At 56.5% G+C, this 27678-nt stretch overlaps 1 protein-coding gene across 2 annotated transcripts; it reads right to left on the bottom strand.

Moving 5' to 3' along the window:
- Positions 1–247: 247 nt before the first annotated feature.
- LOC140902161 (transmembrane protein 87A) lies at positions 248–27678 on the bottom strand. Of its 2 annotated transcripts, none has more exons than XM_073321920.2 (20): positions 27498–27678; positions 23510–23576; positions 19836–19924; positions 18381–18500; positions 17962–18018; positions 15728–15952; positions 15053–15158; positions 14060–14124; positions 12904–13087; positions 11826–11925; positions 11219–11312; positions 10591–10662; positions 8867–8975; positions 8312–8370; positions 7713–7816; positions 6152–6231; positions 4877–4938; positions 4186–4238; positions 3378–3408; positions 248–2773 (listed from the first exon to the last, which is right to left on the bottom strand). In XM_073321920.2, the coding sequence occupies exons 1-20, from the start codon at positions 27627–27629 to the stop codon at positions 2732–2734; spliced, it is 1851 nt and encodes a 616-aa protein (XP_073178021.1). In that variant the 5' UTR covers positions 27630–27678; the 3' UTR covers positions 248–2731. The 2 variants fall into 2 exon arrangements, with proteins under 2 accessions (XP_073178021.1, XP_073178022.1); XM_073321921.2 differs by lacking the exon at positions 10591–10662 and adding an exon at positions 9874–9942.

The raw sequence follows: 27678 nt of genomic DNA, 5'->3' as shown, positions 1-27678 counted from the left end.
CACAGAAACCAGTGTTGAGGGGGTGCGGGGAGAAGGGAAAATCACAGGATATGGCCTGCATCCCTGCAGCGCCTGGCCCAATGGGGCCCCTACCTTGGCTGGGCCAAGGCCGGTATCTATGCAGTAGCTGGCCCCACGGGCCCCGCTCTCTGTCAGCACTATGCGGGCAGCGTCTTTCAGCCAGGGCACCAACGGGAAGCGGTGGGGCTGAAATTTCACTGCTGAAATTAAAAGCACACAAGGACGGTTTCAAATCGTGACTTCTTTTTACCATTAGTGGATGTAACACAGACAGAGTCCCCTCCCGGCAAAACAAAGCAATACACCGTGCTCCCCCCCAAAAAACGGCCCGTGATGGGGGCAGAATTTGCCCCGCCCGACAGCCTGGAAAGCATTTCACAGTTTAAAATTAAAGTAAGCGGGTGAGAGACCCTCCTGGCGCAGCCAGAGCTGGCAGGAATCGGGGAGACGGGAAAAGGAAGATTTCCCGGAGAGACATGAGATCGGGGAGGGATCTGCCTCCGGGCAGGTGAAATCAACGTAAACACAAAGCGGAGGACAGGGCACTGCTGTGGAAAATGTCAAGCGCGTGGGACTGGATGCAGGTCGGTGTGGAACGGGCAGGGGCGGTGGAGTGGGACTGGCAGCCCTTAAAGCAGGTCAAGCTGGGGTCGGGGGGCGCAGGCTGGCATGTGGGAGGCAGAGGCTTACTGAATTTCAGTAGGGGGGTTATAGGACGAGGAGATGGTGGAGCTATAGGGAGAGAACATGCCAGGCTAATGGGGGGGAGGGGGGAGAGAAGAGAGAGAGTGTGTGTTTATAGGGAGAGGATGCCCAAGGCCATCAGTGTCAATTTCTGACGGCTCACAGAGGAGTCACCCCATCCCGACAGACTGGGGAGGGACGTGGCTCCACCACTCCCCGCATTTGCTGGAGGAAGTCGCAGCCCCCCTCGGAGAAGGGGCAGCGCCTGCAGGGGAGGGATTGGGGAATCGCACCTGCAAGAGGGAGCTGGGGGAGGGTTGCTCAGCGGTGCCCAGAAGTCCGGCAGGCACCCACTCACGTGGATCCACGGGCCACCCTCAGTCCCGCGGGGGCCCTCTAGCGGCCCAGGGACGGGGCAGGTTTGGTCGGGCTCCAGGGCTGAGTTTAGTGGCCCCTGGCACCCGCTGTTGCCATGTTAATGTCCTGTTGGCTCAGGAGTGAGGAGAGGGAGATGCGGGGGGGGGGGTGTGTAAGATCAGACACAGCCAATCACAGCCCCCCTCCTGCCGGCAGAGGGCAAAGCAGCAGGCGAATGATTTTCCAGCTCGCTGGCTTGTCAGCACAACAGACAGCCGCCAAACAGCTGCTTAGCCGGGCGAGAGAGGCAGGCGACCGGGTGACTTGCAGGGCTGGGTGGGGGCTCCGGGTCCCTGGTTGTTACTGGTGGTGGTTACTTTCTCCTCCTCCTCCCAGTCCGAGCCAGGTCCAGTTTGGAGCCGGGCTCAGCCTGAAGCAAGCACCAGGCACCTGTTCGCCCTGGCAACGGGCACCGACCCGTGACCCATGTCAGTTCCAGAACTGGGGGCCCCGGCACAGATCAGGTGTCTCTCCTCTCGGGGCGTCAGCGGATCTTGGATGGGTCTCTCGGTGCGACCGCTGTGCCGGCTGGGAGCCACGTCGGAGAAGAGGGCACCGGCTCCGGGGCGGGCAAGCCCTGGCACTCCATCCGCCTCGGCGAGTGCCCAGCTGGGGGAAAAAACCCTGAGCGGCCCCCGCTGGAGTCAAAGAGGCTCAGGGAGGATGCGCTATGCCAGGCAGGTCCAGAGTTGCCGCCGAGCGGGATCCCAGCATCCACCGCAGCGTGGTGGTGTCCCCTCCCCAGCGCCCGGTGGCGGATGCACACGGCACGTGGGTTCTCTCCGGGCTGGAAAGAGGAAGCGTCCCGGTCTTGGCAGCAGAATGCGAGGGGTCCGGCGGTCCCAACTGATGCCAGCTCTGCCCGTGCAGGACCAGCGCGGCAGGGAGTGTCCCAGGACGCAACGGGGTACGGGGCGAGCCTTGCCTGCAGCCCCAGAAGAGCCAGTCTATCTCCCTACCCCATCACTGCCAGCCACCCCTCACTGCCATCTGCACCCAGCATGCCTCCCACCTTCCTTTACACACCCAGCCCCCACACAAAGCTCCCGGCCTGCCTTCCCATATAAAAGCAGCCCATCCCACTTACATCGACCCCCCTCGCCTCCTCCAGACACCCCCTAGCAGATCCGGGGCGGTGTCTAAAGGCCGGGTGTAAGATGGGCACCCCTGCAAGAACCCCATGACAGGCGCACCCAATACGCGTCCGCCTGTCACTCCCCACTCCGCCCAAGCCCACACCGCCACTCCCCCCGACCCATTAGAAAACCACTTGCACGTGTCCAGGCAATGCCGCTCCCCAGCGGGACAGAGGCCCGGAGCAGCCTAAAACCCTTTCCTTCCTAATCCAGTCCGAGAAAGAAGCCGATCCCGGTCGAGGTGCATCCTGGTCTTCCTCCGCAGGTGGGGGTGCTCTCCGGGGGCTGCTAGCAGGGGAGAGCTCCCCAGTCCGTCAAAGCCCGAGTATTAGAAACTTAAAGGTAATAAAATAATCTTTTAACCATATACAAATATATATATTAAAAGAAAAACCACCAACAACTCTCCTTCCCCAACGGGCCACGGAGGGAAGCCGGGCGCATCCTGCAGCGCAGCTGGGCGGATTCCTCCCTCACTCCATCTTGGACATTTCAAACTTCGTGGTCACTATTTCCTGGAGCCGGAGAGAAAAAAGGGCCCTTGTGAGGTCCCACGGGGAGGAGAAGAGTCACCCCCATGCCTAGGACGACTCCTTGCTGCTTCCAAGCTAAACGCTGACACCGAAAAGAGATCACTGTGTGTCGGCCACCTCTGGGGTGGGGCGCGGCAGCTGATGAAGGGGGACCGAGCTACCCAACAGCAGAGAGCGAAGGAAAACCCTGCGCCCGACTAAAGCGGGAAGGGGAGACAGAGGCAGAACGGAGTCACCCGGAGAACGCGGAGCTGGGTAAACTCCTGGCTCTTGTGAAGGGGTGGATGGGACCTTGGGTGACCATGAGTGGTCAGTGCCTCCGTTTCCTAGCAGGTCGGAGAGACAAGAGAACGGCGCCCCCTAGTGCTGCACTGCAAGGGGAGAGCGCCCCCTACCCTGCTCTCTGCAGCACAGCGCCCCCTAGCGCTACACTGGCTCCGAGGGGAAGAGACCCACTGCCTTGCCCTCTGTATACATAGGTGCTCTTTGGAGCGGGCAAGCTAAGAGCCCAGGATGGAGCCGCGATGCCACCTGCGGGTTCAGGGAGGAGAATCTCTGGGGCTCTAAATAGGAAAAGCAGGGTTACCTCATCGGAGTCCAGCAAAGGGGGTAGCACCCTGCAAGAGGGAAGAGAGGCAGGAAATTAAGGTGCTGAGAGCCGCAGGCCCTCTGAGGGACAGACGGATCTGCCCACAGCTGTTTAATAAAGCTCACACTCAAGGCATATGGGGTCCCAAGCGAGGGGGGGATCTTACCCCTTGGGGACGGGGAGAATCTGGACATTGTCGGAGAGGAATTCAGCCAGGATGCTGAAGCCATATATCCCAAATCCCACAGCATGGACCAGGGGATATTCCCGGAGAGGGTTTGGGGGTCATTTCTCATCCAGGTATTTGCACCTCCTGGTCCATGCCTCCCGGTACCGTACTGGGTCATTACGGACTCCAAGCAGAGAGCGCCCCCTACTGAGCCACCCATCCTGCTCCACAGTGCCCCCTGGTGCCAGGCTAGGGCAATGGGGTCATTACTGACTCCCAGGGGAGAGCGCCCCCTACAGAGCCACCCGCCTCACCCCCTGCAGCACAGCGCCCCCTTGTGCCACACTGGGGTCAGTACAGCCTCAGAGGTGAGCAGCCCCTGCTAATACCATTTCTCCAGCACTGGGCATTCCCCTCGGTGGTCTCCCACTCAGGGTCCAGCTCAAAACCCGGTTAGCATGACAGCTAACAGGCCAGGAGCCCAGCGCGGCACGCAAAGGCCCTGCATACGAACAGACCGTCCTCCTCACAGCATCACCCCACGGGGAAGCTCGAGGGACGCACGATAAGATCTTAGATTGCCCCGGCCAACGGAGGGAAGGGCCCGGCGAGCTCAGGGATCGCGCTCAAACCTACACGTCAGCCATAGACGACGGGATGTTTTCCTCCACCCATTTCAAATCTTCATCCTGCAAAGAAAGGTCAGGGGGGAACGACAGCTAGTCAGTGCTGGAGTCCAGGGGAGCAGCCCCCAGACTGGGCGCATCAGCCCGAAGTTTGCACCACCACACAGAATCCACTGAATGGGAGGGGACTGCGCCCCCTAGAGCCACTGGGTGGTGAGGGGCACCACAGCGCCCCCTAGCACTACCATGCAGGTGAACACTGAGTGTAAGGGGACAGCAGCTCCTCAACCCCGCTCCCTGGGACACAGCGCTCCCTAGTGCCACACGGGCGGACTGGGGTTAGCACCGAGACAGAGGGGAGAGCTCACCCCTTGCCACGGAGTCACCAAGGACAATGCCTGCAGTCTCTTGGGTCTCCCGCCCACGTATTAAGCGGGTCCGACCCTGCTTAGCTTTGCAGCTCCAAGAGGAGCACAGCCCAAGCTGCAAACCTTGCCTGGCTGCGCACTGGTGGAAGCGGTTCACCCTGACTCACCCCGCTGCAGCCACGCGCTCCTTCGGCTGGGCTGACAGGGGCCGAAAGGGCTCCGATGTAGGGCCAGGGCGGCACCCGATTCAGAGCCTGACCCTGGAGAGGTGGAGGCCCCTTTGGGGAGCCACGAGCCAGATCAGCAGCCCCTGCCCCCGACCCCATTCCTTACCACTCTGCTGCCTTTGAGGATCCCATTGGCTTCAGTTTTTGCACCCCGCATCTTCATCCCTTCTGCAAAACAGATAGTCCCCCCCCGCCCCAAACCAGAGGGTCAATGGAGGAGCAACTAGGAGCAGGCCCCCACCCACCTCCTGCTGCAGCTGCCCAGAGTTCTCGCATTTCATGCACGATCTAGTGGGCCAGAGTCATTTCGGGGCCACAGCTGCTGCTCTGTTTGATCCCTCCCCTACCTGGCTGGCAGGGTACACAGGAGCCACTAGGAACAGAGGTTTTGGTTGGAAGCCACCACTGCCCATCGAACGGGGCCGAGCCAACCCCACCCCTGCACCGCACTCTTGTGTCTTTGATCGCAGGGATCTTGACACGCCACTTACCCTCACAACCCCCCCCCCCCCCCCCAAGTGTTATCTCTACCTCTCACAGCAGGGGACATGACACAGCAGATCAGCAGCAGAGCCAGCCTCCCTTGTTCCAACCACTAGACCTCACTCTCCAACCAGCTCCAGGAAGAGAACCCGGGAGTCCTGACTCCCAGGCCTGTCACCACTCCTCTGACCCTTATACAGCACTGCCTACCTCATACTTACATACTTGGATTACTGTCCGACATCCTTATCTTTGTGTACAGGGCAAAAATAACCTTGCCCCCTATATATTCCCCTATGCACATACACACACAGTGCAGAAGCTATGCAGGTAGCCGTGCCAGAAGTCCAACCCTGCGGCTGGATCATTTCATGGTTCTGATCATTTAGAGCCCTGCTAAGTTAAGGGGAAATCAAGCTCATGCTTCAGGGAGCAGGGGTCAGGAAGGGCTTCGCTCACCCTTTCCTGCACACCCCACGTGAAGCAGGGCTCAATGGCCCAGGTGGGTTACAGGGTGGATCTGATTATTGGCTACCGCTGCAGAGCATGGTGGGTGCAATAACTGATTGGGGGATGCACTTGGTCAGTTGCTAGCGCTGGGATTATGTTTAGACCCCTAACTTGCTCTGACTTTCCCAGCCCTAGAAAATTTAAAGGGACAGGTACACCAGAGAACAGCCACCTGCCTAGCATCACTCAGGTACGGAACAGATCGGGGGGTGGGAGAAGGGGGTGTATGAGTACAAGCTAGCCACATGCCAGGGCACCGAGACAGCAGGGCGAAAGGTAAGGAGCAAAGGGAGTCACTTGAGCTCAGACCAGTTTCTTCCTACCCCGGCCCAAGCAACAGACACGGGAGTCCAGGGTCTGGGGGAGCATCCTGTTAGATCAGACTTACCGAAGGCCTCGTTCACCATACGTTCCTCTTCCTCGTCCTCTTCCTCACTCCCTTCATCCACCAGCGGCACAAACGCATATCTGCTGAGACAGCACAATGGTTCACAAATGCATAGATCCCATAGCCAGGAGGACAACTGTGATCATCCTCCTGGATAACTAGCCACGGCAGAATTTGATTCTTCTTTTCAGTAATTTCAAAGAGTATCGATGTATGTTTAAGCATCCCCCCCCCCGCATTATTAGCTACAGTAGAACCTCAGACTTATGAACACCAGAGTTACAGACTGACCGGTCAACCGCGCACCCCATTTGGAACCGAGGTGCACGATCTGTCGGCAGAGACAGACAGAATATACAGCCCAGGGCTGTGTGAAACAAACTACTGCGAAAATAAAGGGGAAGCTGCATTTTCTTTTGGCACAGTAAAGTTTCAAAGCTGTGTTAAAGGCAATGTTGCGTTGTAAACTTCTGAAAGAGCCACCAGAGTGTTTGGTTCACAGCTACAAACATTTCAGAGTTACGAACCACCTCCGTTCCCGTGGTGGCTGCAACTCTGAGGTTCCACTGTATTTTCATTTTCACAGGTGTGCAAAATTCTGGGTTTTAAGCTTTTTTTTTTTTAATTTAAATTTTCACTGTTGTGGGAAATTATGGGGGAGTGGGGACAGCCAATTATTTAACGACAGATGCTAAGATTCACAAAGTGACATTTTTTGTAACCGTTAAAACAGAAACGGTCAGTATCACACGTCAGAACATATGAGATAAATAGCTTGAAATCAAAGGCTAAGAAGTTCTGAAGCAGCATTCGTTTTACTTTGCCCTGCTGTATATTTCAGTTCTCACAGATGGAAACATTTCTCTCGCTGGTTTGCCTATTTGTGGTGAAATCAATGTTTACTGACATTTACCAATCAAAATCGAATCCTTACTGGACCGTGTGTAATGCAGGCCTCAGGACTTCCCCAAAATAACTCCTAAAAGATCTGCCCAAGTTCAAACAGAAGGCCATGCCAATTGCAGGGATATTTTTAAGGGGGCATCACCTGGGGGTTTAATACCCCATGGGGCAGGGCGGGGGAAGCAGCCAGTGCCTGGGTGGAGATGTGGCTCCATCTTAGCCACCAGATCTGGGTTGGATGCAGGAACGGCTGGGCGGGTTATGCAGGAGGTTAGACCCGATGCTCACAATGGTCCTACAGCATAGTATGTGATGTATCTCCCCACTCCCCCATCGCAGTTCCCCATCTTGAAACACCCTTCCCCCAACAACTGACCCCTCCCATCCCAGCGGCCCTTCCCTGGCAACAAGCACCCCCCAAAGAGCTCCTTCCCTGCTGCCAGATACCATCCTTTCTAATGGAGGCTCATCCCTGGAAAATGAGCCAAGCGCAGCTCTCAGCCAAGCCCCAGTCTAGATGCTTTCACTGCCTGCTCTGCCCGGGTGATCTGCACTGGCGTTACAGATGACACCTAGGTTGGATCCTTCCATGCACCCCAGTCTCGAGCGCCAAGCGCGTGGCAGAGTATAGCCCGGAGGGGGCGGGGGGTCCAGGCACCTTTGGTTGTTGGCCGAGGGCCTCCACAGGAACATGATCACCAGCAGGATGATGGAGAAGAGGAACCTCCAGAAGGCGTCGTCAATCCACAGCTCCCGCCAGTCCTGGGAAGGGCAAGGGCAAGCGGGAAAGGGAGTGAACCAGGGGAGGCAGGACCATCATGGAAGCCCCATCATCCCCAGGTCGTCCTACAGCACCCCTGACATTTGGCCGCACAGCCTCCCATCGGAGGCAGGAGAGGTATGGAGCAACGGGGAAACTGAGGCACGGGGCGGAAGTGCCTTGCCCAAGGGCACCCAGTGAATCAGTGGCAGAGCAGAGAATAGAACCCAGGAGTCCTGACTCAGCATCCCAACAGTAGCTCCTGCAGACTCCGGCTGGTAGCACCCCAGGGGGTCGCAGCCAGCCAGGTGGGTGGGTTAGACGCTGCAGCATGGATCTGCAGCCCCATGCAGCCTCCACAGCCAACCTAGGCCCAGTTCCTCCCCAGGGGACCTGACCTCCCCCAGGCTACGCTCTTGTTCACTGGGTTACTGTGCCGGCCCGACTGCCCGGGGCACTCCTGGATCAGAGCCTGCCGGCAGCGCCTGGCTACTCACCGACTGGCACTTGGCAAGCCGGAAGGTCTTGGTGGTCCAGATGATGAAAATGACGGATGCTGGGGAGGAGACAGGCTGTTACCAGGGCGACGGCTGCCAGGCGGGTCCCCCCAACCCCTCATTCAGCTTTACCATCACAACTGGGGCTGGGGGCATTCAGAGCCGCCTTGGGTACACTCCCCACGGAATAGGGGGTGGGCCAGAGCCCTCCAGGTGCATCCCCCGCAGTCCCCACCAGCACAGGGGGCAGAAGGCCCTCCCTGGGGCACCCCCAATTCCCCGTGGGCACTGGGGATCAGCCAGAGCCCCCCCAATGGGCACTGGCATCAGCTACCTGAACCCTTGGATTCAGCGGGTCATGGCCCCCACCCTCTGGGGAGGGCACAAGAGCCAATCATCCCTGTCCGGTCACAGACTGATCCGGGGGCACGGCCGCCCAAGAGCCGGGGAAGGGATCCCAGTGGCCTCAGAGACCTGCCCTGCAGGATCCTGCTCGCTGGAAGAGGGGGCCCAGCTCTCAGTGCACTCCCCCTCCCCCCCGCGTCCCCAACTCACCGATCACGGCAAAGATGAGGGTGTTGGTGAAGTGGCGGTACAGGGATAGCTTCACCATGTTGCGCCGTAGCTTCAAGAGCTTCATGGTCTGCACCAGGCTGATGAGGATGTGCGGCCCGTTAAGGGAAAAAAAACGGGGTACGCCAAGAGGATTGGTGGGGAGGGCTTCACCTCCTCAAAGACGCTACAGCCCTCCCCCACCCATTCCATGATGTCTGACTTGGGCTCCTCCCCCAGGTATGCCCCATAAAGCAATGGGGACTACTGCAAAGCATTCTGGGACACCTCAGATGGGGGTTGGGGGGGGTCAGGTGGGTGGAGACATCAGAATTACCTGTCTCAAGTACTTGATAGCACACAATGCACACACCCCCCCCCCCGACTCCCCAAGGGCCAGGAAATGGTTAATAAGCATCCTCTGCCACCTCCAGCCCCTTCCACCCCAAGAGGCCTGGGGGGGAGGGGGAGAGGGTCATGATCTCCATGTTAGAGACAGGGAAACTGAGGCACAGACAGGCTGCCCTCAATACTACACAGCAAACTCGACGAATACAACTCAGAAGTTGTGATCACTTCCCCCCAGCCGCACAGCTGGGGATAGAACCCAGGAGTCCTGCCTTGAAGCCCCCGCCTGCTCCAATCACTATATCAAAGTCCCTCCCAGAGACGGGAGTCCTGACCCCACGTCCCCTTGCTCTAACCACTGGACCCCCTTCCCCTCCCAAAATGGAGAATGGAACCCAGGAGTCCTGACACCCATCCTCACCCCGCCGCTCTAACCACTACATCCCCCTCCCTGAATGGGGAATGGAACCCAGGAGTCCTGACGCCCAGCCCCCACTGCCCAATCAGCCCATAACCTCACACTGGACAGAGCAGTCAGACCCGGACCCAGGCAGCGCTGGGGACCCGGAAAAAGGAGGATCTTAGCAGGTTAGAGAGCGCGAGGGGAGGGGAGGGGAGGCCGCGCGGACGAGCTCGGACAGACCCACGGTGGCACAGGATATCCACCAGCAGAGGGCAGAGTCAAGCATAGCCAAAGGGATGGCAGCCAGCAGCACCAAGTCATCCTGAGCCTGGAGAGGGGGAGAAGAGAAGCAGAGAAAGGTGAGCTGCGGGGGGGGGGGGGGGGGAGAGGAGGAGACACGGCTAAGGGGGGTGGTGCGGGAGGACAGCACAGACAGCGACAGTCCAACCCGTGTGCATAGAGCGGGGGGTGGCTTTTTTGCGAGGAGGGGAGCTGGCCGTGGTTAGTTCGGGAGCAAGGAGGGATGCCCCCCCCAAACCACCCCCATATAGAACAGCTGGTTAGAGAAGAGGAGGCCCCCACCTACAAGGAGGACCAAAACACTAGCCCCACCTAGCCCCGCCTCGCCCCTCCCTCCCACAGGGAACCTCAGGGCAAACCTCCCCACAGCTAGGCCCCGCCCCAAGGGAAATCCTGCCACAGCTAGCCCCGCCCACTGGCAGCAATCCCCAACTGGCCCCGCCCTCCCTCTCACAGGGAGCCCCAGGGCGACCCCCACAGGCTGTCCCTGGCAAGCCCAGCCCCACTCTGCGCACCCGGTGGCTGGGACCATTAGCCCAGGCTGAGGTCACTCCTGTCCCCACCTGATGAGTGTCAGGCCTGCCCCCCGGCTGCCCCTCCTCCCCCAGCGAGCCTGCGGTGGGGTGGGGGCCAGGGCAGGAGGATGGCGGCCCCGGGGGCGTAGGGTAAAGGATATCCACCAGACGATGCAGGAATCGACAAAGGCCAGCACAATGTCGCACACCAGGGTGGCCGTGCTACCCTGGTCCTGGGTGTGGGGAGGGAAGAGCCAGATGCTGAGGGATCAGGGAGCAGGGCCAGCCAACCCACCCGCACCGGCCCAGGCCATCCCCCAGCTCAACCCCCCTCCCCTCCCGCCCACACCAGGAGCCCCGCTCACAGTTCCCGCCCTCTGCCCAGTTTAGCCCCACCCCCACCATCCACCCCTCCCTGCAGGTTATGATGGTCACCCCCCAGCTGCCGTCCCACCAGCCAGCCCCTCCCTGCTCGACACCCACAGGGCCAGGGGCAAACCCCTCTGGGAGCTGGACCCCAAGGAAGTTCCTCTCCTGCGCATAAGGCTGCCAGGAGAGAGAGCCCTGCTCAGCAGAGACAGCTGTCCCCGAAGATGCCCCCTGCCCCTCCGCTGCACCCCCCCCCCTCCTGGCGCCCCCAGAAACAGCTGCCACCACAGCTGTTCAGAGGCACAGTCTCCCACCTGCCGCGGGGCAGCCGGTGGCTCCAATCAGGCTGTCACTGGGGCCGTGACTCCAGGCTGCCCATGGCTGGTGGTGCCCCCCTCCTCCCCCAAGGTCCCCACTTACCGATTTCACTCGCAGGATGCCCTCAATGATGGAGAAAAGCAGGTACATCAGCCCCACGCCCACCACCCGGTTCAGCAGGGCGCCCAGCCGTGGCCTGCAGAGAAGCACAGAGAGCAGGACCAGGGTCACCCACGGGGCGGGCGGGCCAGGGAAGAAAGGAGGGGGCTCGTCCACGAGCTGAGCCGCCCTCCTCCAGCTTCCCCCACCCCCTTCAGCTTCATGCAACCCCCCAACGCCTGGCATGGTCACCCCGTCCTCCCCACACATGGTCTGACCCATCTCCGACCAGGCCCCCGCCCCCCAATCGGAGTCTGCGCCGACCGCAGCCAAGGCATGGAGCCGCTCCCCACGACCCATATGTGAACGCGCTACCCTTCCTGCAGGGAGGGGAAGGTGAGCTCTCAGGCTTCAGGGCGTAACCGGTCATTGGCGGGGGCAGGAAGGAATTTAACTCCTTGTTCCTATAAGCAGCATTACCCAGGGATCATCCACCAGGGTTCATGGGCTAATCTGCCAGGCATCACTCTCAAGTCTCTTCCATTGGTATTGTCCCCTCCACTTCCCGATCTCCCCCACTCTCTCCGGGGCCCCAGCCCCAGGTACTCACTTGACAATGCCGTATCCCAGGCTGGCGATGATGACCAGCACTCGGGCCAGCATGCGCTTCACGGCGCATAGCACTTCGGCGAAGATCACGGCCCCTTGGACTGGAACGGGAGAGAAAAGCAACGTCACCCCAGGGCGGGAACAGGAAGGGTGGGGCGCAGCACTCCAGGCACAAACCATCACCCCCACCTCTCCCTGCCGTGCACAGATGCCCCCTGGCGAGCCCCGCCAGGCACAGCCACCTCCCAACCCCTCCTGCCTGCCTGCCTGCCAACTTAGCTGCTGAGAACTGGGAAGAAAGGGAATTGCCCCCCAAAAAAGGATCAGAAACCAGAGCCGGGTGCCATTTCGGACCCGTTACATCGGTCCCATGCCACCATGTAGTGGGAGCCGGACTGACGACGCAGAGACGGAAACAGACCTGGGGCAATCTGGGCTCGTTCCTGGCGAGAAACTGGGGTAGGGCTGGGGTCTGGCCTGGATCCAGCCCACAGGCGGTTCGCACGTGGCTGGCACGACCCTCAAGGAAGCTTCCAAATGGGAACCGAGCACAACTGATCCCGGGGCGTCTGGTGACCGCGTCGGAGGGGAAAAGCGACCCTGGCTCGCTTGCTGGAGGAGCAGTGCTAAGGCCAGATGACGCAAGGAAATGCAGAGGGGAGAAGAGAGGAGACAAGGAGGGGAAGGAGGAGGCTGGTGAAGGGGGAGCAGATTTTCCCAGCATTTGATGCCCAGCGGGACAAAGTGTTCTCCTGTCGCTCTCTACACAACCCAGGGGGAGAGCTGCTGGGCCTCAGGGCAGCCAAAAAGGTCTGGGGTCGGCGCTGACGGGGGAGAGCGCCCCCTACTGAACCCCCCCCCTAAAACCAGGTGGTGCATTGTAACCACGGACTGCGAGGGGAAAGCGCCCCCTCCTGAGATCCCCACCCGGCCCTGGCGCCTCCTCGTGCCTCGCTGGGGTCAGTGCCAAGCGGGGAGGGCGCCCCCTACTGAGTCACCCCCCGCCAGGGCTTCCACCCAGGTCCCAGCGAGGGCGAGCCCTGCTGGGTGGGAGCTGCGCCGGGGGCCCGCGCACTTACCAGACACCCCCTGGCCCTGGATGCTCTGGAACTCGGCGTAGAAGACAGCCTTCTCCAGCATGCCCAGCAGGATGACACCCCCGATCCAGAACTGGATGCGCAGGATGTCCCGCCAGTAGCAGGCCAGCAGCCCCAGCCACAGCACCCCGTAGAACACGTAAACGATGCACATGGCCATGTAGAACTGCGGGGGGCGGGAGAGCGGCGCAGCTGACAGGCCTGATCGCAGAGCCCCGGCCATGGGATTGGAGGGGGCTCCTGGCTGTCCAGCAACTCCCCCCCACCCCAATCACCAACGCTGCCCTGCGGCCTTGAGATCAGCCCTGATCTGAGGGGCTGGTGCCCCCCTAGCGCTGCACTGGGGCCTGCGATGGCTGTGAGGGGAGAGCGCCCCCTATTGAAGCGGCCACTTGCAGCACAGTGCCCCCTAGCACCATGCCGGGGAAGGGATGATTGCAAAAGGAAAGCGCCCCCTACCGGGCCTCCCAGCCCCTGCAGGTTGGCATCCCCTAGTGCCATAATGGGGCATGGGGGTTGGATGGGAGAGCGCCCCCTACGGAGCCCCACATTTTGCGGCACAAAACCCTCTCCAGTGCCATGATGCAGCACTGATGGGAGAGCGCCCCCTTCTGAGCACCCCACCCCGCTCTGCAGAGCTTCCTAGCACCATGCTGGACTCAGAACTGGCCCAAAGAGGCTACCCCCTATGTCCCTTCCTACAGCAGTGGGATATGCCCCAGCAGTCTCCCATCCAAGTACCAACCTGACCAAACCCTGCTTAGCTTGCAAGACCAGCCAGCATCCCAGCTCATGGTGCTGAAGGAGAATGCGCTCAGTGGAAGGCAGTGGGGTCAGGCAGAGCTGGGCCGTTACCCACAACGCTCAGCAGAGCTGGCAGGGGCTTGGCAGACATGCTCACCGGGAGGCCATGAAACGGCCAGCAGCGAGACGTGGCAGCAGCCCCAGGCCTGGGGTGAAGAGACGGGGGCCTAGCCAAAGCAGCTGCTGGTCTCCACTTAAAACTCCCGGCGTTCATGGGGAGGGGATGTTAGCACGGCCATGGAGACCGCCGGGCTGCGCTCCCCAAACCGTGCCAGCCCCGGGGGTCGGGTCCCTCCCCTGAGCCTTGACCCCAGGGCTGCTTCTGCTCACTCACCACCATGAGCGGCCACTCGGAGGCGGAGACATACTGGTAAAGAGGGTGCTTCATCCGGACGTCAACTGGGGAAGGAGACACACAGCTGGGTGCCGGGAAGCAGCCAGAGGCAAGGAGCCCGCCCGTCACAACAGCTGCTCTCCAACCGCGTTCGCCGCCCCTCTCCCCCCGGGAGCCACCTCCCTCCACCAGCTGCCCCCCCCCCCCCCCCATTCTCTGCCTCCTTCCTTCTGCAGGGATCTGTCCCGTTCTCCCCAACCCCGCCCCCCACCCTCCCTGGGACAGCCTCCCACTGAACCCCCCACTCACCCTGGGACAGCTGCCCCTCCCCCACATCACTCCCCTGGGACAGCTGCTACCCCCTCCCCCCGCCCCTCTCAGTGGGACAACCTCCCACCAAACCCCCAAATCCCACCCTGCCCCACACTCCTTCTCCCCCAACTCATGCTGAGACAGCTGGTCCTCCCCCAGCCCCAACTCCATGGGACAACTGCCACCCACCAACTTCACTGGGATGGCTACACCCTCTCCCTCTGGGACAGCTCCCCCCCCCACACCCTCACCCCCCCAGGACATCCACCCCCGCTCCATGCCCCCTTCCCCTGGCCTCTCTACCACCACCCTCACTCCCCCCTCCTACCCACACGCACCCCTACTTGCCCTCGGCAGCTACCTGTCTCCAGCCCAAACCCTGTTCACCTGGGACAGCCGGCCTCCCCCACCCCTTCCCCAAGGAAAGTCACTCCTCCCCTCTTCCAGACAGTCACCGCTCCCTCCCCACATCCCCTTCCCCTATGGCAGCTCCCCCACCCTAGCCTGTTCCCCAGGACAGCTCCCTCTTTCTCTCAGCTCCCTCAGGGAGAGAGTCACCCCTTCCCTCACACAGCTGTCCTGTTCAAGGGGCACCAAGACACCTGCTTCCCCAGTGATTCAAACCCGGGATGTGGGAGCGGAGAGGGGAGGCTGCAGCTACCTAGCTCAGGCTGTGCTTACTTGTGAGCTCCCAGTTTGAGGCAGCTTTTGGGTCCCTGTTCTGCCCCTCAATCTTCAGGATGAACATGTAGGGCCCGTCCTCCCAGGTCTCGGCTAAGGCATACAGCTGCAAAGAGACAAGCCCGAGTGACCCACAGGAGGCACTCTGCCCCCACAGGAGCAAACCTTCCACCCTCACCTGACCCCCAAACTGCAGAGCAGCAAACACAATCAGGGGTTCTCACTCCCTGGGATGGGCCACTCGTTAACCCACCCAGCAACAGCAAGAGTGGGGAAGAGGACCTAGGGTGTGGGCTGAGCAGCGTGGAGGGAGGAGCCCTATTGCAGCCTGGGGAGAAAATCCAAGCTGCAGACTACTCTCTCTTGATTTCTATGCTGGAGAAAAAAACCTGGGGCATGTGGTGGGTGGACAAACCTGGGATTATACATACAACTTTGGCTCAGCCAATGACATACTCGAGCGGTGCTGATTCTACCCAGTAGGGGGCAGCAGAGTGTACTGAGGAAGCCAAGCTAGGGCAGTATTTGCCAAGCTGCACCAGGATCGGAGGGCTACCTGAGCCTGGCTCCATCCAGTCCTACAGACACAAGCAGCTCCTTGAAAGCAACCCTAACCATGACGACAAGCACTCCAACTGGCTCCCATGGGATCTGCCAGCTGTCGCGGTCACCAACCTCCGACTTGTCCTGCCTCTCTGCTTTTGATTTCTTGGTTCCGTCAGTCTTTCCCGGGCCCAGTTTCTCCCCCTTGGTCTCGCTCGGCTTCCCTGCCGCCTCTGGATTTTTGCCAGGCGCACCGGCCAATTCAACAGTAGACGACTTCTGCTTCCCTGCGGCATCCTTGGCGTCATCCTTGGACTGCGTACCCACGGTCCTGCGCCGCTGGACCCTGGTCGGCTGCTGCAGAACGCAGAAATTGAGGGGCAAGAGTGTATGTTGGGGGGTGGTGGTGGGGGGGTTAGAAGATTCCATGGGGGGGAAAAATGGTGGTGTAGGGTGGCGGGGGGTATATGCTCTTTTCAGGGCATCTTTCTGATGGATAAAGGCCACCAAAAGTGCTTTTATTCTACTGCAGAAATTTCTTCTACATTAGAAATCCAGGTCTTCTCTAACTCAATTTTTTTCTCTTGGGAGACTAAGGACAACTGGAGATCGGTAGGGTTAGGACACTTGACTGAGAAAGCAAGCAGGTTTATTCAGACTGTTTCAAGTGTTGTTTCACATTTAAACTCAAACAGATCGAACAACTGGGAGAGCGACTCTTTGTTAAATACACCATTAATTGCCAGGAGAGCTCCCAGTCCAGATCTCCGGGACTTCCAAGGAGACATCTAGGGTAATTAAGACATAACTGCTATTTTTAGGGTACACATATACACTATTATTATTTAAATTGAAGACCCACTCCAAGCCCTTTTATCCCTCATAAAGAAGCAAGAAAAGGCATAAAGTGTGCTGACCTGGAAACAGATGGTCCGTCCCGTGAAAAATAAACACAGCAGGAAATAATTCATCCCAAATCGGGGCAAAATGCCCAATTTTCTAATTTTTTTGCCAAACAAAATTCTGGAAATAAAACGTTTTGAGTCAATCAAAATGTTTTGCTTCAATAAACTCAAAACATTTCGATGAAAACCCTTTTATACATAAAATAAAGGACATTTATAAACCGAAAAGTTTTGAGCTTTCGTTTTGAAACAGAACGTTTTAGAAAAATGTCAAAATCCCAAGTCTTTCTTCCTGAGGGGAAACATCGTAGAAACCTGTAAGATTTTGCCAAAAATTCCAATTTAATCAAAATGGCATTTTCCAACAGAAAACTCTTTCGATGGAAATTTTCCGACTGGTTCTAGGTACAAATCCCAGCTGGCTGGACTGGACACCATGAGGAGAGTAAAATCAGAGCTACCTACATGGTTTGTTTCAAAGCAGCTTCTTGCAACTAAAAAATACGGACAGAATGGATGGTGCAGATATTATTCAGTTATAGGTAGCGGGCAAAGGAATTTTTCTCCCTGCATCACGTCCCGCTTACAAGAAGCGAAAATATTATTCCGTTGCAAACAAGAAATACATATCAGCTCACACATTTAGAAAAGCAAGTGAGGAAGAATCGCTGCCCAGTTGAATTTGCAAGGGGGCAAGGTTCGGGAGGCAGAAGGAAACTGCCAACACTAGAATTCAGCTGGGGTGCCACGGCTAGCACACTGACTCTTGGGGAAAATGCCACTGGATCTACAATCAGCACGAGCGATCAAGACCTCTTACCTGAAAGATTGTCCCTCTAGGGACACGGTGCTGTGCTGGGGTCAGCAGGGATTCAGAGGGGAGAGGGCCCTTTACCAAGCCCCGCCCACCAGCAGCACTGCACCCCTTATCGCCAGGGCTGATGGAGGGGAAAGCACCTCTACCCAGTCACCCATCCTTCTTCCTGCAGCACAACGGCCCCTAGTGCTGCTCTGGAGTCACCACCCAATAAGGAATCAAACCCTGGTTCCCGAAGCACGCTGGGTTCCCCATCCAAGCCTCAACCAGGGCCGATCCTGTTTAGCTTGCAAGACCTGCCAGGATTCCAGCAGCGTAGCTGCAGGACAGAACCAATTACAGAACCAATGACTACTCAAACCCAGAGCCACAGGACCTCATCAAGCCCCTAGATTAGAGCAAAGTGTCAAGCCATGAAAGGGTGGGTGATCAGAGCTCTTACCCCCGGGCCAGGGAAGGAGGGGCTGTCCCCTACATACCCCGCATCAGAGGGCCAGGCAACGCCAAGCAGAAAGCCCAGAGAGTGCCTGTGGTCCCCCCCGCAACCAGGAGTACCTCTCTCTCAGCCAGCTGGCCTCGATGACCGGCCTGAAGCCAGGGCTGTGGGGGAGAAGCGGGGCAGCCCAACAGTTGGGGTGACCCACCTGCAAGTCCTGGAGGCGATCCAGCCGGGTGGGAAGCTCGAAACTCTCCACATTCAGCTAAGGGAGGAGGGAGAAGAGAGTCACCAAGAGCAGCGGGCACAAAGCAGGATGGCGCCCCAGGGAACCCCACAAACATGGACCCCAGCCCCCCTCCAATGGCCAAAGAGCCCCCAGTTATCGCAATCCCCTCCTGTTTCAAGCAGCTGAATTAGAAAGCCCGCCCTCCGCCCCCCACCCAATCAGCCCACCCTTGCATCGGCTCCCCACCAGGACACCCCCAAAGACTCCAAGACCCCCCTGCCTGCCCCCCACCCCGTCATCAGACCCACCCCCCTTCCTAAGAGCTCTGTTTGAATACATCGATCTGAGCTCCATTCTCTTCCTGGGCTTCCCAGCCCTCGGCCCCAGAGGGAACTCACCTCGAGGGGGACCGTGTGACTGCAGTTGAAGGGTTTATACGAGCGTAGGATGTACTGGCCAGAGCTCTTCGGTTCCAGCTCGGTCTTGTAATTTGTCAGGTAAGTCTCTGCTCTCTTCTCCTGCAGGGGTGGGAAGAGACTAGGTCTGAGGCTCAAAGATCTCCCCACCCAGGGGACACCGATCACATGGTTGATCCCAATAGCCCATCACCTGCTCCATACGCTCTAGCCAACAACCTAGATGGGGGGGGGGGACTCCTCCCTGATTCCTCCCCACCCCAGGGACAGCCATGACATTGTGAATCAATGAGAGTCCAGGAGGGAGGGGCCATATTCCCAGCAGATGAGGAGGAGGAGGAGGAAAGAGATCACCCCCACCATTAGTTCCCCCCAAGGCTTAGTCTACACGTGGACACTAGGGAAAATTACTGTGAATTAACCCAGATTAGTTAAACCAGATTTATATAAGAACAGCCATATTGGGTCGGATCAAGGGTTCATCTAGCCCAGTATCCCGTCTTCCGACAGTGGCCAATGCCAGGTGCCCCAGACGGAATGAACAGACCAGGTGATCACCAAATGATCCATCCCCTGTCACCTATTCCCAGCTTCTGGCAAACAGAGGCTAGGGACACCATCCCTGCCCATCCTGGCTAATAGCCATAGATGGACCTATCCTCCATGAACTTATCTAGTTCTTTTTTAAACCCTGTTATAGTCTTGGCCTTCACAACATCCTCTGGCAAGGAGTTCCACAGGTTGACTGTGCGTTGTGTGAAGAAATACTTCCTTTTGTTTGTTTTAAACCTGCTGCTTATTTATTTCATTTGGTGACCCCTAATTCTTGTGTTATGATGAGGAGTAAATAACACTTCCTTATTTACTTTCTCCACACCAGTCATGATTTTATAGACCTCAATCATACCCTCGTTAGTCTCTTTTAGTTTGTACCGGGGCATCTTCGATCCAATGGCCCCCAAGCGATTTACACACAGTTAATGATGCCTCACAACCCCAGCTCCCACCGTCCTCTTGCAAGGTCAGCACCATCCTCGTTTCACAGAGGGAGAAACTGAGGTACGGACAGGGGAAAAGAACTTGCCCGGGCTTATAGGGAGTCAGTGGTACAGCTGGAAATAGAAGCCAGCAATCCTGACCCCACCCCACGCCCCCAGTCTCATGCACTAACACACTGGACTCCCAGAGCCAGGAACAGAACCCAGGAGTCCTGGCTCCCAGCCCCCTGCTCTAACCACTGGACCGTGCTCCCTTTGGGAGAGTGGGTGTCCAAAGCCTCTATGCTCAGAGCTCTCACTCCAACCAGCCTGCTTTGAATGCCTCCTCCATCCAGTTGTCCCCACTTCCTCTGCCTTTTCCAGGCCTCTTCTTCTTCCCCCACTGCCCAGGCCTTCCCCGCAATCAGAGCCCAGGCCGCAAGGACACGGAGGTGCTTACGTCTATGTAGACTTCGTTGTGACAATGGGAGCTCCGCAGGTACCAGGTCACGTTCAGGGTCACCCCCGGGGAGCACTCCTTTGCCAGCACTGCAAAGCAGAGGCACCATCAGCGCCCAGCCAACAGGCCCCCGAGACCCCAGCAGCGGAGCTGGAGTCACGACCGACAAGGGGCAATGCAGGCTGTTTGCATCCTCAGCAGGAAAAGCTGGGATGACATCAGCACTGGCAGGAGAAGTATGGAGACAGAACACGGACCCCTTCCCCCACCGCCAGGGCATGTGATGGTCTGATGGGGGTGGGAGAGGGAGACTAGACAGGAGTAGATAGACGAGGCAGTATCATTACCACCATTTTATGGATCGGGAAACTGAGGCAGGGACGGGACTTGACCTCTTCACTCAGCAGCTGAGCCAGGAACAGAAGCCAGCTCTCCCACGTCTCAGTCCAGAGCTCTAGCCACATGGCGTCTCTTTCGGAGAGAGAGTGATTTGCTTGGGTCCCATCAGCAGAGGCTGAATCTTTTGGATTCCGTAGGCCCAGGGACCTTGCTCAGTTTGAACGGCCAACCCAGGACTGGTCAGTTTTCCTTTGGGTTTCTCTCGGTTTCTCTCGCTTCCTCTCCAACATATAGGCACTAAGCAAAACCAAGCTGCATTCGGCTGCCCAAGAACATAAACCTTCAACATGATGCTGTCACAGTCCCACGTCAGCGAAGCCCCTGAGCACATGCCTAACTTGAAAGCACGTAAGCAGGCACTGCTGATATCTGATGCCTAAAGCCCCAGCTACTGGATTCACGTGATCAGGTGAGAATCAAGACAAGCCGGAAAATGGGACACCCCCTCCCCCTGAGAGTCTAATACTAGAAATCAAAACGCGAGTTGTGTTTTCACTCATTATTTTTTGAAATCTCGTGATCTGCCAGCCAATTGTATAATGCTGGGGGACCCAACTTGCACTTCTGAACCCCTGAGCTCAGCAACGCAGCACGGGGGTCTCACGAGCTTCAGCAGAACGGATTCCATGCTCAAAGCTTAGGTACCCTGCTAACTCAGGGCCGATGTTTCGTATTCTTTTGCAATCAAAATTGCTTTAAAAAAAAAAAAAAAAAGGGACACATTCTGTGATGCTTTGGAACATTTTCCCTGGGTCCTCGGAACAAGATGATAGATATATTTTGTGCACGGCACTAAGAAACATGTAACTGTCAATGTGTGACCTTCACTAGACACTGGGCTTGTTTTAAATGTAATCTCTCTCTCTCCCCCGGGAGGACTGCGTGTCGAGCTCAGTAGCTGCTTACATGACTAATAAAAAAGTTGTGTTTTGATATGATCCAAAGGGCTTTTTAAAATAACACGGTATTTTTAGATGCCCCAGCTCAGTGGGTTACAGAGAACATAAGAATGGCCCTACTGGGTCAGACCAAAGGTGCATCTAACCCAGTATGCTGTCTTCCGACAGTGGCCCGTGCCCCATAGGGAATGAACAGAACAGGTCATCATCAAGTGATCCATCCCGTCACCCATTCCCAGCTTCTGGCAAACAGAGGCTAAGGACACCGTCCCTGCCCATCCTGGCTAACAGCCATTGATGGACCTATCCTCCATGAATTTATCTAGTTCTTTTTTGAACCCTGTTATGGTCTTGGCCTTCACAACATCCTCTGGCAAGGAGTTCCACAGGTTGACTGTGCATTGTGTGAAGAAATACTTCCTCTTGTTTGTTTTAAACCTGCTGCCTATCAATGTCATTTGGTGACCCCTAGCTCCTCTGTTATGAGAGGCAGTAAACAACACTTCCTTATCTTCTTTCTCTACACCAGTCATGATTTTATAGACCTCAATCATATCTCCCCTTAGCCGTCTCTTTTCCAAGCTGAAAAGTCCCAGTTTTATTAATCTCTCCTCATACAGAAGCCATTCCATCCCCCTAATAATTTTTGTTGCCCTTTTCTGAAGCTTTTCCAATTCCAATAGATCTTTTTTGAGATGGGGCGACCACATCTGCACGCAGTATTCAAGCTGTGGGCGTACCATGGATTTATATAGTGGAAACATGATATTTTCTGTCCTATTATCCATCCCCTTCTTAATTATTCCCAGCATTCTGTTTGCTTTTTTGTCTGCTGCTGCATATTGAGTGGATGTTTTCAGAGAACTATCCACAATGACTCCAAGATCTCTTTCTTGAGTGGTAACAGCTAATTTAGAGCCCATCATTTTATACGTATAGTTGGGACTACGCTTTCCAGTGTGCATTACTTTGCATTTATCAACATTAAATTTCATCTGCCATTTTGTTGCCCAGTCACCCAGTTTTGAGAGATCCTTTTGTAGCTCTTCGCACTCCGCCTGGGTCTTAACTATCTTGAGTAATTTTGTATCATCTGCAAATTTTGCCACCTCACTGTTCACCCCTTTTTCCAGATCATTTATGAATATGTTGAATAGGACAGGTCCCAGTACAGACCCCTGGGGGACACCACTATTTACCTCTCTCCATTCTGAAAACTCACCATTTATACCTACCCTTTGTTTCCTATCTTTTAACCAGTTACCAGTCCATGAGAGCACCTTCCCTCTTATCCCATGGCAGCTTACTTTGCTTCAGAGCCTTTGGTGAGGACCCTGTCAAAGGCTTTCTGAAAATCTAAGTACTCTATATCCACTGGATCCCCTTGGTCCACATGCTTGTTGACCCGCTCAAAGAATTCTAGTAGATTGGTGAGGCATGATTTCCCTTTACTAAAACCACGTTGACTCTTCCTCAACAAACTATGTTCATCTATATGTCTGACAATATTGTTCTTTATTATAGTTTTAACCTGTTTGCCCGATATTGAAGTCAGGCTTACAGGACTGTAACTGCCGGGATCACCTCTGGAGCCCTTTTTAAAAATTGGTGTCACGTTAGCTATCTTCCAGTCATCTGGTACAGAAGCAGATTTAAATGATCGGTTACAGACGACAGTTAGTAGTTCTGCAATTTCACACTTGAGTGCCTTCAGAACTCTTGGGTGAATGTCATCTGGTCCTGATGACTTACTGGTGTTTAATTTATCAATTTGTTCCAAAACCTCCTCTAATGACACCTCAGTCTGGGACAGCTCCTCAGATCTGTCAGCTAAAAAGAACGGATCAGGTTTGGGAATCTCTCTCACATCCTCAGCCGGGAAGACAATCCTTTCCATTTATTGGATAGCTCTATTTCTCTAGATTTACTACTTCCCTCTCAGGAGAGCTGTGATCAAAGCTTTCAAATCTGGGTGCCTAAAACTAGGCTCCTTAAACTCCATATTTAGGCTCCTAATTAAGGACCGATCATGCAAAGACTGAGGCATGTACTTATCACAGTTTGTTGGAAGATCTTCTTTGAAACAGTTTCCCGTTGGAAAATACAAATGTTTTTCAAGGAACTAGATCAACCGAGACAAAGCTTTGCGCAAAACATTGGGAAAATGTTTTGAAAACGGCCAAACATCCCCCAAACGCTGTTTGGACTCTGACAAGCCCATCCCCATATAATTTAAGGAGCCCAGCTTTAGATATCCGGGTCTCCCTGTTTTGACCCAAACATATTGCACGGTTTAGCTGGAGGATTTTGTTGGGCTTGTCTTGAATATGCCCAATACCCGCTCCCCAGCCTTTCAACACATCTGAAGCTACTCACCCTGAAGAGAGATCGAGGAACCATTGAACATCGTCTTGGAGAACACAAACAGGTTCTTGGTGCTGTTCTGAAAAGGCAAGGGGGGTGGGAGAAGATCTGTTTCAGTCACAAGGTAAGAAAACACACAGGGAAGGGTTTTTTGATCCCCTAAACAAACCGATGCCAGGAAATGTGTACTAGTGAATCGTCATAAATGAGCAACTTGAGGCAAACAGCTTTGCATATAGCCTGGAGTGCAGAAAATTTTGCATGGCTGCTTCTGGGGAAGGGCAGAAGGGTTAAGAAACAGCAGAGGTTTATCCCCCTGGCTTGTCCTCAGAAGAGCCAACGAGAAAGGGCTGTATTAGGGGGCAGCATGATCCAGGGGTTAGAGCACTGATTGGGTACTAAGGAGACCTGTGTCCCATTCCCAGCTCTTCCACTTCTGTTTCCCTTCCCACCCTGTCATGTCTATTTGGATAAACTCTCTTGCTACGGGGGTGGGGGTGGGGTGGGGGTGGTAGAAAGTCCCTTGGGAGATGGCACACGGGGACTAGGGGTGATTAGTGAATGCAATGAGCTCAGCCAACAAAACATGTTATTGGCCGGGGATCAAGTGACCCAAGCAGGCCAAATTCCTGGCTCACTCCCACAGGAGGCCCCTCCAGGGCAGGGCTGGTGGAAGGGTCTCTGGTAGGAAGTTGATCACCTGGGCTGACAACTCAGCACATGAACATGGTTCCGACAGGGGGAAGTAGGCTGGGAAAAACCAGTCAAATCTGAGCACGCCCGGCCACTCTCAGTGGAGGATCTCAAAGGACTTTATGAACTAAAATTGAGTCTCAACAGCCTCCAGCAGCAGGTGCGCCCAAATCCACAGACCGGGAAGCAAGGTGATGTGTTACGCCCAGACACAGCGGAGGAGCCACAATGAGAACTGAGGAGTCCTGACTCCCAGTTCCTCTGCTTGAACAACAATGACCTCACTCCGGCCCAGAACTAGGCAGAGGACCCAGGAGTCCTGACTCCCATTGCTCAACGCCCCCATCCTACTTTGTGAATAGAACCCAGGTGTCCCAACGGCTAGATCCCAGCCCCATCCCACTGGAGGCCTAGAATCCATATGCTCCAACTCCCAGCCCCACTAGGCTAAGTAGGCTCTACTCCCACCTAAGGATAGATCCCCAGGAGTCCGGACTGCCCGCCCCCAAACCACACTCCCATCCAGGGCTGAGAATAGGATACAGGCACCCAGCCCTAAACACTGCACGCACTTTGTCTCAGCTAGGTCCTTATTTCTGACGTTCCGATGACGCTGTTATGGGTAGAGAGACGTCCCCACTATGCTAAGATCATCCCATTGTCCCTGGTACCTAGAGACTGTACCAGACATTGAGGATTTTCAGCTGTGCACTGATCCAATCAAGAGATCTTATTAATAAACTGACTGATCATAGGGCAACGAGCAAGTACTGTCTTCGTGCCCAGATGACTGTTAAGTTTTCGAGGTAAATATTGACCGAGGTACATTCTATTCGGTCAATATTCAGTTCTTCAATTATTCAGAACATCACTGATGTTGGCTCGTCAACACAAATCCATTGCCCTCTTTGTAAGGTATGTTCAGTAGCTCTCCAGAGGAAATAACCGGTGAATTTGCCATTACAGCCAGATCGCACCAGTGGGACAGAAGCAAGGAATATTTTGAATGGGGGATATTAATACACTTTTATTTCCTACCCTTTTCCATCCAAGGAATTCAAAGCCACTTACAGGTGTCAGAAAATTAAACCTCACAATCAACAGTGGAAGGAAAGTCTTTTCCCATTCCCTTTCCCCCATTTTACAGATAGGGAAACGGAGGCAGAGAGTGACTCATCAATGGCAGGGCCAGGCATACAACCCAGATTTCCCAGCTCCCTGGCCTTAATAGTGACACAAAGGAAAAAAACCCTGAGATTCTTTATGTTATATAAAGAAGGAAAGATTATTTCCTGTGTGTATTTTATACTAGGAATCCAGATGGTCGTGGGATTGAGGCACTGGACTGGGATCCAGGGGCTCTGTGTTCAACTCCCAATTCTGAAGTGGGTTTACTTTACAGAAGTCATTCTCTGGGCATCAGATCCCAAATGGCAATTTAGGGACCAAAATCCACCCTGTCTCCCTCTCTTTTCTATTTAAATTGGATGTTTTTCAGGACAGAAACTCTTTCACAGTCTGCACTAGGCCTGGCACAATGGGGCCTGGATCTTGGCAGAAGATTCCAGCCACTCCCACCCATCGTACAGTTATTTGTTAAATAACAATCAGGTCTTGTCTGACGCGGGAGACTTCACAGCGACTGGACTACCAGTGGCATTACGACATCGCAAGGCACTGAACGCTGCAGCAAGTCAAAGAGGGAGTGGATTTGTAAAGCAGACTGCTTAAAACTTTAGGGCATTTGAACACCCCTTGAAAACTAACGCACATGCCGGAGAAAGAACATCTCTGTTAAACGATTCGCATGCACTCCGTTAAAAGGCCAGATCTCACAGTACACCCGCCCCGATCCCAGGAGCGAGCCCATGCTAAGGACATTTCCCACCCCTGCCAACGCTGGAAGCCCAAGCACAACCAAGGCTCGCACACCAAGCTGCAGCAGGCACAGGGCTCCTGTCTACACTAGGGCTCCCAAAGTTGCAACAATGGGATATTTTGATCCCCCTTTCCCCAGCGGAGGCTGCAGGTGAAGCGAGGAAGCCCACAGCCCTTCCTGATGTTCCTCAGGAACAGGAGAGACCTAAAGGCTCATTTAAGGGCTCATTGGTTATGAAGAACAAGGCCAACAAGAAACAGGTGGGACAGCCCAGGTCCTGCACAGGAGGCCAGCCCTGCCCCTAGTCTGGAAGAACACAGCGGTCCAGAGCAGGGCACCCCCGCCCCCCACTCTATAGGGGCCGGGTCTCACCTCTATAGGGGCCCGGCTCGCCCCCTCCCACTCTATAGGGGCCCCAAACAGGGCACCTCCTCCTTCATTGACCCTGACAGACCAATCTCTAGGTCTCCCACTCTATAGGGGCCGGGTCTCACCTCTATAGGGGCCCGGCTCGCCCCCTCCCACTCTATAGGGGCCTGGCTCGCCCCCTCCCACTCTATAGGGGCCCCAAACAGGGCACCTCCTCCTTCATTGACCCTGACAGACCAATCTCTAGGTCTCCCACTCTATAGGGGCCGGGTCTCACCTCTATAGGGGCCCGGCTCGCCCCCTCCCACTCTATAGGGGCCCGGCTCGCCCCCTCCCACTCTATAGGGGCCTCAAACAGGGCACCTCCTCCTTCATTGACCCTGACAGACCAATCTCTATGTCTCCCACTCTATAGGGGCCGGGTCTCACCTCTATAGGGGCCCGGCTCGCCCCCTCCCACTCTATAGGGGCCCGGCTCGCCCCCTCCCACTCTATAGGGGCCTCAAACAGGGCACCTCCTCCTTCATTGACCCTGACAGACCAATCTCTAGGTCTCCCACTCTATAGGGGCCGGGTCTCACCTCTATAGGGGCCTGGCTCGCCCCCTCCCACTCTATAGGGGCCCGGCTCGCCCCCTCCCACTCTATAGGGGCCCCAAACAGGGCACCTCCTCCTTCATTGACCCTGACAGACCAATCTCTATGTCTCCCACTCTATAGGGGCCGGGTCTCACCTCTATAGGGGCCCGGCTCGCCCCCTCCCACTCTATAGGGGCCCGGCTCGCCCCCTCCCACTCTATAGGGGCCAGGCGCCCCCGCCCCCTCCCCCACTCTATAGGGGGCCAGAGCAGGGCGCCCCCTCCTTCGTGCTCCCCTGTACATAGGGATCGGTCTCCCCCCTCCCTAGGGGGCCAGAAGACTCTGACCCCCGACCTGGGGGGGGGGCGCTACTGCGCCGAGGCGGAGCCGCTAGTGGGGGGGGAGGGGGAGCGAGCCCCCCGCAGGGGGCGGAGCCTCTGTCGCGACAGGCCCCGCCCCTGTCGCGCCGCCGCCGACTCACGCTGCGGGCGCTCACGGTCCAGCGCCCCGGCTCGGACCCCGCCCCGCCGGCCGCCGCGGGCCCGAGCGCCAGGAGCAGCAGGAGCGAGAGAGGCCGCGTCCCCCCACCGCCCCGCCGCGCGGCCGCCGCCATCCTCTTCCGGGCCCGGCACCACGTGACGCGCGGGCAGGGGCCGGGGGGA

This window comes from Lepidochelys kempii, chromosome 23 (genome assembly GCF_965140285.1).
Source record: "Lepidochelys kempii isolate rLepKem1 chromosome 23, rLepKem1.hap1, whole genome shotgun sequence".
Taxonomy (NCBI): Eukaryota; Metazoa; Chordata; order Testudines; family Cheloniidae; genus Lepidochelys; species Lepidochelys kempii.
This window is presented reverse-complemented; position numbering and strand designations above follow the sequence as displayed.

What these genes read in the sequence shown, in the direction of transcription:
- LOC140902161 (XM_073321920.2), bottom strand. Translation starts at nt 27,629, where the DNA reads ATGGCGGCGGCCGCGCGGCGGGGCGGTGGGGGGACGCGGCCTCTCTCG. An exon ending in ACAACGAAGTCTACATAGAC is followed by an intron (nt 18,501 to 19,835) that starts GTAAGCACCTCC and finishes CCACCCCTGCAG; the next exon opens with GAGAAGAGAGCAGAGACTTA. An exon ending in CTGGGATACGGCATTGTCAA is followed by an intron (nt 11,313 to 11,825) that starts GTGAGTACCTGG and finishes GCTTCTCTGCAG; the next exon opens with GCCACGGCTGGGCGCCCTGC.